We start from the raw sequence: 12406 nt of genomic DNA, 5'->3' as shown, positions 1-12406 counted from the left end.
AAGCCTAGGGTAAAGATAGGAGTAATTGAAATTGATAACTTTTGTTAATTAGATAATTTTGAGGGTTAATTTTATGAGTTATCCTATACTCATTAATTTATATTAATACTCCGGAGGGATACTTACCGATTCCACGCTAGCACTAGCATGCGCAGCTTGCTCAGCGAGCGCATTCACCACGGCATTTATCGTTTTCGACTCGCTGCCGAGATCCTCTTCGCGATGCGCCACCAGGTTCGGATTCTTCCCGATTTTATTCAACCTACAGGGGAGAGCACAATTAAGCGTAGGGAATGTTGCACGGAACACAACCAACGATTATTCACATCGATCGACTTACAAACCGTTTAGCAGTACAGGTATTCCCTAAGTAAATTCATTATCCCGCCGTTCACTTGCAACAGACTTGTTATTATTCGTTCTAATACCACTTGCACCGCTAAAGGTTTCACAATATGAGGCAAACGACTGGGTAAAGGAAAGTCGGTAGCTTTGAAATGCGATTCGCAGAATCACATCCTAAATTTTTCGAATTAATTTCTAAATTTTTATAAAAATAATTATTCAATTTATCTTAAACTAAAATTCTATTTGCAGATATGAATCACATCCTAAATTTTTCTAATTAATTTTTAAATTTGTATAAAAGTAATTATTCAATTTATCTTAAACTAAAATTCTATTTGTAAATATTAAACTCGAAAAAAAAATTGATTTGTCTTTTTCAAACGAATGTGACTCTGCTCGGATGCTGCAGAAACCGAGAATTCAACTGATTTATAAAGTATGTTAAGCAAACTGATCAAATACAACATTACTATGTACGTGAATGTGTCAAGAGTGTAGAAATATTGTCCCGGTGTTTATAGAAATTCTTTCCACTTTCCTCTATCGTTTATAAAAAAAAAAACCTTGGAGCTTCGTTCGACGCGTCGCATCTTTTGACAACGCGTGTCGCGAACACATTCATTCGTCGAAACCCTGTCAATGAAACGGTTGGCAGGTTTTCGACAGCAAGTTAGTGCGCTTTTTGTCTTAAATATAACTTTCTCCCCAATGAATTTTTCTTCTCATTTTTATTCCAACGAATAAGACAGAGAGTAATCTCGAAATCGTGTACGAGCCATAAAAGTCTTCTCTTTGTGTGTAATGTAAGAGTGTTATGTAAAACCAAGCACATCGAGTCCAAATCAGCATAGAATACAATACAGAGTAAATTAACACGTTCGTTACCAGGGTCTGAGAAAAAAATCTTGCACCACAGCCTAGGGTGTCTTTTGTTAAAATAAGTTCTTAATTAACGTGGGTCATTTTAGGACTAAAAAATATAATTATTTCTAGACCAAGAATATTCTACGTCTATTTTATTGTTTTTAACTCAAGAATATTGTTCATTTTCAAATTTATTGCAATTTGGTACTATAAATTGTACATGTGCGGTGGTGGACTCGGATACAAGAATCGGGAAGCCGCATATATGCGACTGTGGTAGCGAACGTGTTAATATCGAAGAGATACAATGTTAAAGCGACAATGAATATATGTTTGGACAACAACAAGAATGGCCGAAAAGTCGAGAAGCCTCGTCGGACAGTACACAATGTTTCAACAAAATCAACATGGAAGTGGGAGTGATGATTGACATCTATTAGCACACCAACTCGATAGAACAAACCTAACCAAAGCTTATACCTCTCGGCGGCAACGCTTTCCATCGTTCTGCGCATTAGCGGATACTGGTCCAACACGGCGTTGAAGTGATCCACCGAGAGGCTGAAGAGATTGCAGTAGGTCTCGGCGCGAACGGATGCCACCCTCCTGGCGTTCGTCAACAGGCAAATCTCGCCGAAATAAGAGCCATCTGATAGAGAGGTCGCGACCTCGCCGTTCGCCATCACGATATCGACGATGCCTTCTTGTATAAAGTACATTTTCGAACCGATCGTGCCTTCCTTGATGATGATGTCACCTGAAAAATCATAATCGCTCAGCTGTCTTACTTATTTCAATATTTTTTTAGATATTAGAGGATACATTTTTAAAGAGACAGTGTAAAATTTGATAAATGAAAGTAATATGAAGTATAGAATTAAATTAGAATTGTGAATTTCTTTGTGGTCCACCGTCTTGGGGCTCTCTTCATGGTCCGCCAACAAATAAAGACTGATTTGGGAATATATTATAGAAAGTCTGACATGATTTCATGACATAAAAGTATTGTAAAATATCACCTATGATATATCCAATTAAAGCTAAAAGAATAACGAAAATAACTACATCAAGCTTTCATGAATATCTTCTATAGAAAATGAGTGGTCATTAATTATAACGAATGGTACATCAGAGTGAAACTTGCACATTATTCTAGAATGATTTCATGACATAAAAGTATCGTAAAATAGCATGTACGTTATATAAATTTGAAGCACAAAGTTTCAAGATGAATAATAAATACCTGGCTGGAAGACTTCGTATCTCAGTTTAGTAACAACGTCAGAGACAAAGTTCGAATCAGCATTGGCGAAGAAGGGTACCGAGGCGACTAACGATCTGCAGTTGTAGTTGATCACGTCCTATAATGAAATAAGAATGGTTAGAAGGATAGTTCACGATCCATGGTCACTCGTTTCAACGTACCTCTCTTAGTTTCTCCGAGAGCTCTCCAAGAATCAATTCTTCGTCGAAGAATTTACCCTGATAACGGTGCTCGAAGTACTCCGTGATCCTCTGTCTCATTTCTCGCGGTAACTTCCGGTAGGCCATGTATTCCTCCACTTGTTTCACCTAATTTAAACAAAAATTATTTACTTCTATCCTGGCTGACTTTCGGTACTTTTGATTAATGCTAAAGAAAGATCCAACTTCAACAAAAAAAGAGAAAAAAGAAAAACAAATGGAAAATAAATTTTTTCCTTCAGCAAACAACTTCTCCGTTCTCAGAGCCCCATTTCGCAAATTAGGCTAAATGTTGAATGTACACAGAGGGGGCTTCGTTCCGCGTTTCAATCCCAAAGGGGTTAAAGAGAGAATTTAACAAGGCAGAGAAAGGTAAATAAAAGAGAATAAGGCCTCTTAGAGAGTCGGTTGTTCGCTAATTACCTTCTCGCGGTATTGTCTTCTTGAGGAATCGAGAGATTGAATGAGATTCGTGGCGTGTCCAAGGAAAAGTGCATAACAGGTAGCACCGCTGATCATGCTTAACATAGTGAGCCACATGTCGGTCAAGGACTGCGGTGGAAACCTTCCATATCCGATGCAGAGCATGTGCGACATGGCTTTGAAAAGGGACCATGAGTATTGTTCCAACCAGTGTGCGTCCTAAAAAACAATGATAATAAAATATTAAGACCTTTCTGAAGGCTTCACTTTGCATTAAGAGTATGCAAAAGTCTTAGCAATAATCTAATTAATATAAAACGTAAGTGGTCCATTAACCCTCGGACGACGGACCATGAAGAGAGCTCCAATTTTTATTTTATATTATTTTTATTTTCTAAATTTTACACTATTCTGAAAATTACTCTTCCAATATTTGAAATTCTTTAATTTGGGATTAATACAGGGTGTTAAAAAATACCCTGAATGCCTCTACACCGCTGGATAGATCACGAAAAATCGAAGTGAAAAGTTTAGCCACGTTTCGTTATTGAAAATTGAAAAATTGACCAATCAGCGCACAGCTTGAGTGGCAAGACCCGCGGAGTAGGAGGAGACTAGCCTCCTCTGCCGCCAACGAGCCACGCCGAGAGGTTAGTCTCCTCCTACTCCGCGGGTCTTGCTACTCAAACTGCGCGCTGATTGGTCAATTTTCCAATTTTCAACAACGAAATGTGGCTAAACTATTGATCCTATCGAAAAATGCTACAGAACTTTTCACTTCGATTTTTCGTGATCTATCCAGCGATGAAGAAGTCTTCAGAGTATTTTTTAACACCCTGTATATGTTTTGTAAATTTTGGTCACAATTGACCCTGGCTCCGCTGTTCAAGGGTTAATTACCTAAAAGTGGGAATATCGCTTCAAAGTTAAATAGAATGAATTAAAAATGAAATGAATTGGATAATTTTATGGGATTGTACCTACTTGTAATTCATTGATGGCGACCCAGGAGTTACTAGGAAATCCTTGGAGCATAGGGACCAGGAATTGCAGGCAACCACTCCAGTGACCGATTAGGAGCATCATGCAGATCAGGTTAAAAATCCGCATGAACACCGACGCCATATTCAGGAACTGCCAACAACAACGACAAAGGTTTATTCTCATGCCGGTCCCGGTTGCCGGTGTCTTGTTCACACTTCAGTTACAAAACTTCTCTGGTTATCCAAAGCTCCGGTTGCGTAGTGTACAGCAAATAAGCGAGTGTTGCACAAAAACGCGTCAAAATATTAATTCACTGAATACATTGTCAAAACTATCGTAGTAATTGTTATTCAACATTTGAATCAAGGGTCAAGTAAACTACCTGACGTTCAGACCCGAATCTTATTTATTTATAAAATATGAATATTTTAATTGAGGTTTTAAATCGTCTTTTGCAAAAGGTAAGCAGAAGAAAATTTAGCACTGCATAGATATTTATTTCCTTGGCTGGAGTTCTGGATTGCACAGGTGGCCAATTGATCTGAAACTCGATGAAATTGCCCGGATAGGTGTGAAAAGCGATTAGGGTGAATCTCGGCTTCGGTAGTCGGTACATGCTTGAGATATCGTTTGCTCCATTAGAGAGATAGAATTTGGACTTGGAAACTCTTCCAACATTTCCGTCTTCGTGGTCTTCCTTTCAACAAGCTTCTCTATAGTTACCGAGAATTCGTCCGGAAAGTCGGCGACGCACGGTACTTAGACTTAGTTCCCTCTATCTCGAGTTGAAGTTAGACTTTTGGGCTTCGGTATCGTTAGATGGAGAGAATTTGGAGTTGGAAACTTTATCCTGGATCTTCGGAATCTTCCTTGCACCAAGTTCCCCTATTGATACCAAGAATCCGTCCGGAAGGTCGGCGATGCACGGTACTTAGACTCTGATCCTTCTGTATCGAATGAAACTTAGGATTCACCTCTTCTATCTCGAATATTTAATATTTTCCATTGAAATATCTGCATGCTTGATTTGTTTTCAGTTAGATTTCCGTTAATTTTGGTTAATTTTGTTTATCCTAACTCGCTATCAAGTTTCATTTCAATCAACCACCTTTATTAAATTACTTAATTATATTTAACTCACGGTACCATTCATCATTAATGGCAATTAGTATATTCGTTAATCAGTCAGTCAATTAAATTGACGTTTGATATTTCGGGTCTGAACGCGAACGTAATCAGTGTCTTTTCTCTCCTAAAGTAGTCTCGGCTGTTCATACTTCCGGGTTTCGGTTTTCAGTTCAATAAAAGCATGCTACATTAGAAAATACGCATCACGTGGCACACAAAAGAACAAGTCAATGTAACCTAAAGAACGTTTATAATAATATATTACTCTACCAATGCTCTAACAGAAGAAACAAAAAAAATAAAAAACAATGTATACAATATATATGTATATATGTATATATGTATCAGTCATCTGCATTGATTAGGCCAAGATCCTCAGACCAGCTTATGGGCTCTACCTGTTCAGAACTAGTTTCTCATGTTTTCTTTATATAATTGCAATTTGAATTGTAAACTGTTCGACTAAACAGTGCGCCATAAGCATGATATGGGAATCCAAGTCCTTGCTAAGAAAATAAGCTGGAGAACGCAGAAACCATTCTGAAGAGAGAGTCGCTAATTAATATTTTTCATAATTAATAGAACACGCAATGCTGTACAGAATTTTTTAAAAAGATAAAAATATTTGAATTTTCTATTTTTAACTTAAAATTTAATTGAAAAATTGCAGGCTAATAGTGATCGCAGTAAAATAAATATTATGCAATTTTTAATGAACGATTGGTTTTCAACAAATTCCCGGAACAAGTTGAAAAGTGTTTATCTGTCGATTCCAAATTAGGAGACGATCGAGTTAATTAGTCGTGTCGATTCATGATTAATTGACCGATTAAAGAGTGATTAACCAGGAAACGCAATAAAACACGCGAGAGCTATTTTTTCTCCATTTTAACGAGCGTTACGTCGAAATTTCGATGCGATAGTATCGTTTATCGAATTATTCGTGTAATTCGATCGCTTTGGATCCCCGTCGAGCGCGATTTGAATTACAGAAACGCGGATAAACTCGTACCCAATCGTATTACCCTTTTCCGTGCTGCGTATAAAAACGCGTTGGAAATTACTTACTATCTTTCAATACAATATTTTTTTATTTCGAAACAATTTTTTAACTACCACGTACTCGCAAAAATTGCAAAACAATAAAATCCTTCGTACAGTACTGCAAATTCTAGAAGTAAATATCTAAACGAATCTCTGCCATGTAATGTAATCATTGTTATTCAATTTTTCCTTCAAACTTGATGAACCTGGAAAAAAAAATATATTTTGAAAAACAATTAGCGTGGAATTTGGATTCTCATCGAGAGTGCTCTCTGCGCTCTCCAATCGATCCAAGGACTAAACTCTAAGGATCGGTATCAGGGGTTCGATGATATGTGCGTATCGTGTGTATGTACAGCACACGTTAACGCGCGCGTTTCCGTTTCCTGGTTGGAAACGCGCGCCAATAGGAAGCGGCCGATCACGGCAAACGATCTGTTGACCCCGTAATCCGTGACCAAATCTCGGCAACATTTCCAATTTAACCAGCCGATATACTGAATCTAGCCAACAGCCTTCAACGTTATCGTTATCTTGTTCTTATTGTGTACTCTAATTTCCGGTCACAGAGCGAGGCCTTCCTATATTCGCTCGATCTTTCAGTATTTTCAGGATCGCATCGAGAGCGCGCCCTCTGTTGCCGCTAACGACCAACTAGCGAGAATGCAATTGGTTGGGGTAGAGTTCGGCTCGCGTCGGTAGAAATCGGGTCGCGGCGGTAGAGTTCGGCTCGCGTCGGAAGAGTTCGCCTCGCGTCGCGTCGGTAGGGCTCGGTTCGCATCGGTGGGGATCGGCTCGCGTCGGCAATTTAGCCACGCCCCCTACTCTCACTGCCAATCGGACCTCTGGTGGGAGGATCTTTTCTTTACACCCACCCTGTAACGAAAGGAGTCTACTATGCCTCGAATTGTACATCGTTAAATTCAAAATCGAATACATATCTTTTTTGCTTCGAATCTTTGCCTATAATAATAAAATTGTTAAAACTGAGAATTACAAGCTCCATAATTAAATCGTTATTTTCTTAAGGATTTCAATTCCCAAATGTTATAATAAAAAACTAATTAACAATGAACCGTCTGCTTCACAGACAGCGTGTCGATGCGTCCAGAGGTTGCAATAAAGTTTCTCCTAAAAAATGTAAATAAATCTTCAATACGAGCGACAAGGAAGGCCTCGGTTCAAATCAGAGCATCGAATCCGAACGATATCAGACGGTGACGGTGCGTGTATCGTTGACCCCGAAAATCGAACGGCGATGGAATCGTTCGATTCGATCATCGAATCGTTCATCGAACTGTATCGTCGTTCGATTTCGACAACAAAGCGCGCAGTACCCGGGTTATCTAACTAACGGCTGCGGAATGGAACGGGTCACTCGTGTTCAACTATATCGTATCATTGATGATTCCATGATGACAGGTCAACAGTGTGTTGATTGTTATCTGCGCCTACTTGGACAAATTTACGGATAAAAGAAACAAGGGCGATGATTAAAACTTACTGCTAGACCACAACTAGTATCAATACATTACCTGGCGTTCAATAAACAATAAAACAACAACAACAACAACAACATCAATAACAATAACAACAACGTAAAAGAAAAACCAAAGAAGAAGAAGAAGAAGAAGAAGTTGAAGTAGAAGGGAACAAAAGACGATAAACCAAAAATTAAACAGGAACAAACTAACAAACATCGTCATGCGGTACACATACACGGACGCGCGCTACGCAAAGAGACAAGGGCACGACAACAACAACAAACACGATGACGACGACGATGATCACATCATTTTTTTTTTCTATTTTTTTTCTCTCTTTTTCTTTTGGTTTGTGTTGCACAACGTACGTTCACGCATGAGAGCGCGCGCATAGTGGATATGCATACGCATGATACATCGGGTCATTCAAAAGAGGGTAAGGTGAAACTGGACGAGGGTGATGATTAAAAATGAATAAATAAAATGAATGTAAATCTAGAGTGTTAAAATAAAGGAACGATGGCATTACATCGAACAAACTGAAGCATCCAACCGTCTGTTCTACCAGAGACAGTCACAAGGGTCCATTGTTTAACACGATTCTCGATGGTCAAACACAAACGAACGTCTAAATGATCCACTGGCTACCAAAATAACACGATTCGACGTTTTCTAAAATAACAAAAAGAGAAGATAAATGAAACGTAACGTGGATGGTAAGAAACGCAAAGAGAAAAGAAGAAAATGCAAAATAAGTTTGTGATATTCGGTATCAGGGAATTATCTAGCGATGGGAGTGATAATTTTGATAGTTACGTGGAACAGAGTACATTTCGTTGATTTTATATTATTGGTGAATAATTATTATCAAATTAACTCTTTTGTTATTACATAGTTTGATCCATAGTTTGTACGTACATCCAAAAACATTTTATTGGAATTAAAATTGTTAATTAATGAGAAATTTTCATGGGTGATTATAGTCATTTTTAGTATGCAATTAGTTCTTCACATTGGATGACTACTATTGGAACAATACAATATCGTACCCTATAATTATTGACTCTTTATCTAAAAAATTAGAATATATAATATAATGCGTTTCTTATATAGTAAACTATAATTCTTTTCAGAACAAAAAGTATTGAGGCTATGAGAGATAATTATATTTTATTATTTAACCCTTGAAGAGCAGAGCCTGGGTCAATCGTGACCCAAACAAGGATATTAATCTAAAGTTAATTAGATTATTTTTAAATGAAACAATTTCACATGTTGGAACAAAGTAAAACGTAGAAAATAAAGTTAGGGCATTCTCCATGGTCCGCCTTCCCAAAGTTAAAAAACACATTATGTTATATTTCTTATTTTTTCAGGAAAAGGATCAACAATTATATATGATACCCTATTATTTTGAAAATTAAAGCTAGGATTACTAAAATCAACGAAGTGCGCTCTATTTTAGATAATTATAATAAACTGAAAAAGGAAAAACTCAGGTACAGAGACAAAAAAGAGAGGGAAAGAGTGATAGAAAGAGAGAGATAGAGAGAGAGAAAACGTAAAAGAAACGCCAGCTGCCAAGTCAAATGATCATCAAGCGGCAAAAAAGCCAGGCTTCTAAGCAACGAAAGCAAGCCACCTCTTCCTCTCGCTATCGTATCTTCTTTTTTTTTTTACTCGTTCTTTTATAATCTTTTCTGTTTTCCTGCGCCTGCTTGCAGCCACGCACACACAACAGATAGCCAGCCAGTAATCACAAAAGGGTGCATTTTCTTGGCCGAGAAGCAACAGAAGGCGAGACAAGACGGGACAAGGGGTAGGCGAGACAAGGGTGAATATCGTATAGCGAGCTCTCTACTCTCATACAATGCGTCCTAATTGTTATTCCGTTTCCTTTCTGGTTCGTTTCATTTCCGTTTCTCGTTACTCGTCTAGTTGGAAAAGAACAGCGATGCGCCTCGTACAAGGGTGACAAAGGGGTGAGAGGGTTTTAGGGAGAGAATCCTTCGAGAAGGGGTAGGTTATCATGATGATAGCTAACGATGGGCTTCGAATCGCTTGGAATCCAAATTTTTTTCATTTTCATACTCTGGAATCGTTGAAGATCTGCGAAAGCTCAATAAGGTTTTCCTAGCAAGCATTTATTTTTTAATTAAGCAGGTTGCAAAATTACGATTTTCGGCTCTACATTTCTAAGCAAGCAACAGCTTTTCGAAGTAGTCAATAAAATCATTAAAAAAATGATTTGATTTCGTGGCATTAAAATATATGGCCACAGGGGTAGCTGGTACTCTAAGGGTGGATTCAATTTATCGAATATTGAAACAAATTAACAGCACACCATTTTTCATTCATTTTCCATTATTACATTATTGATTTTATTAAAAAGATCGTTGAATAACTTCGGTGTCTATCGATGACTGTAGAAACACGAACCAAAGACAAAGAAGGCATGGAGGTTTTAATCCAAGGACCACATCGATTTCCCCTAAAATTCCCCATGGATCTCACAAATCTTCAACGTCCAAAATTCGAGCCTTAAAACGAGGAAATTGTAAGATAGAAAGACACAATTGATGTCAGCCCATCGCTAACAGTGGCACAATGTGCGATTTGCAACAAAGCGACAGAGAAGGGACGCCCAATCAACGTGCGTTCGTTTCCAAAGGATCGTGCACACCGTCTAGCGATCAAAAAAGCGTATCAAGAGAGACAGTGCTTGGAGAAATAAGTGGGCTGGTTACAGAGTGTGGCCGGCTGTTCAGTTCCGGCTCGTCGGATCAACCATCTTTTATGGGACACGCTAGAACAGGGATGGCTAACTTATCCCTTCGAAGAAGTCTAAGTCCATATAGTTCATACCTTCTACACTGTAAAGATGGGAATTAAGCTAATAGAGGAATTGGGGGGCTGATTGGTTATTTTGGAAGTTTCGAAATTGGGATCAGTCGTTTGTTCATCTCTGCATAGGTTAAATGCGTTTAGGCTTCTGTTAGTTACAAAGAAATGTAGGGGAAGAGGAGTTTTACCACTCGCCTTATTTATAATTATTTTTAACTAAGAGAAGTCTATATTGCACCTGAGTGTACACTCACGATCAACTCAGACTTCTCTAGGGAAAAAGAAGTTCTTAAAATCTTAATTTCAACGATATTAATATTAAAAATAATTTAGAAAGAATATGATATAATTTTGAATGATTAAATATTATAAAATTTAATGTCTTATTGAGAAATATGAATATCAATTTAAATTTTCCCGCGTAAATATTCGTACGCAAGTGGTGGGGGGGCCGAGGCCCCCTTCCCTCCATCGACATTCTCCTCGAGAATATCTAAATAGAAGGGAAAGATATCACGATTTTTCCTAGGGAAGTCTGATTTGATCGAGTATACCGTGTTGGACACTAGGTTCCCCTAGGGAAGAAGGCGATGTAGGGGAAAAAGACTCCATCGCTCGAGTGCATTATCCATTTGTCAAGTTACTAAATGAACCAACACCCTTTGAAACAAATACTTATTTCAAATACCGAAGACATAACGCATAACAACTCCCAGAAATCGAAATGAGTATGTTTCTCTAGGGAATTCTAGAGAATACTTTGCATTCAAAAATGCATTCATAACCTCGTCGAAACACAACAAAATAATAAAAAAATAAAAACATAAAAAGATTAAGTCATCAGTTAGCCATCCCTGCGCTGGAGGATCACTAGGGATAACCAAGAGAGTCCTAGGGACTTCGGGCTAGGGATCCCCATCGAACTTGGAAAGAAAAACAGTATCGTAACGCGGAAAGGGTACAGACAGGTGGAAATTGGGAATGGAAAAACCGAAAATACATGGCAATTCAGGCATAGTAACAGAGAAAAAGACAGATTAGAGAAAGAGAGAGAGAGAGAGAGAGAGAGACAGAAAAAGATTAAGAGAAAAAAGAGATAGAAAGAGACAGAGAGGAGGGATCCACGAATAAGACGATATTCTACATGAAGACGTCTGCTATAATCGCGAAACTTTATCATTTATTTTTAACGCACGTGGACGAATACCTCGCTAATTTCGACTACGAAATTCAGTGATAATCAGCTTCGATTTTTATCCGAGAACGAGCGTCGTATTTTATTTTTCTCTTAGTTATTTTTCTGTCACGATTTTGGAACTTTGATCGGTGAAATTTCTCTAATGATTAATACACGCAACACATATAAATGTAATGTATATATATATATATGAGTACATATATATATAAAATACAATTTGGTAGTTTCTCATCGCTAGGCGGGTGCCGATGGTGAATGTATAAGAAGCATAGCCTATTGCTGCGGGTAATATGTAATGTATAATGCGGCGGAAAGTAGAAGCGAATGTTTGTAATAAACCAACGAGCCAATCAGCGTACAGCTTCTGCGTCCGGCCTCCTCGTGATCGTCCTTCCTGTTTTCTGAGACGTTGATCGAATGATCCTCGCTGAATCCTACTTAGAATATCATTTCTATTTTATCGTTATATCTGGCATCTTGTTCATCTCAACTGTCTTCAATAACAAAAATTTGAATTTTTCTTCTTCCACTTTGGGCGTGTTTTCATTTACTTTTCTTTCAAGCAAACCGATCATTTTCCTATCATTTTATGTACGATCACGATTTTGTTCCATTTTCTTTTTTA

General features: G+C 38.0%; 1 protein-coding gene across 4 annotated transcripts in view; it reads right to left on the bottom strand.

Moving 5' to 3' along the window:
• LOC114878173 (potassium/sodium hyperpolarization-activated cyclic nucleotide-gated channel 2) overlaps positions 1 to 12406 on the bottom strand; it is a 72196-nt gene that overhangs the window by 4079 nt on the left and 55711 nt on the right. For 2 of the 4 annotated variants that reach the window (XM_029191664.2, XM_029191666.2), the window contains 6 exons: positions 4084 to 4233; positions 3100 to 3318; positions 2638 to 2784; positions 2456 to 2573; positions 1681 to 1969; positions 127 to 262 (listed from right to left, as the gene is read on the bottom strand). In XM_029191664.2, the coding sequence (XP_029047497.2) occupies positions 127 to 262; positions 1681 to 1969; positions 2456 to 2573; positions 2638 to 2784; positions 3100 to 3318; positions 4084 to 4233 (1059 nt within the window). The remainder of the gene's footprint in view (positions 1 to 126; positions 263 to 1680; positions 1970 to 2455; positions 2574 to 2637; positions 2785 to 3099; positions 3319 to 4083; positions 4234 to 12406) is intronic. The other 2 variants (XM_029191665.2, XM_029191667.2) reach the window with 1 other exon arrangement.

This window comes from Osmia bicornis, chromosome 8 (genome assembly GCF_907164935.1).
Source record: "Osmia bicornis bicornis chromosome 8, iOsmBic2.1, whole genome shotgun sequence".
In the NCBI taxonomy this organism is placed as follows: Eukaryota; Metazoa; Arthropoda; class Insecta; order Hymenoptera; family Megachilidae; genus Osmia; species Osmia bicornis.
The sequence above is the reverse complement of the archived record's forward strand: the minus strand, read 5'-3'. Positions and strand labels throughout refer to the sequence as shown.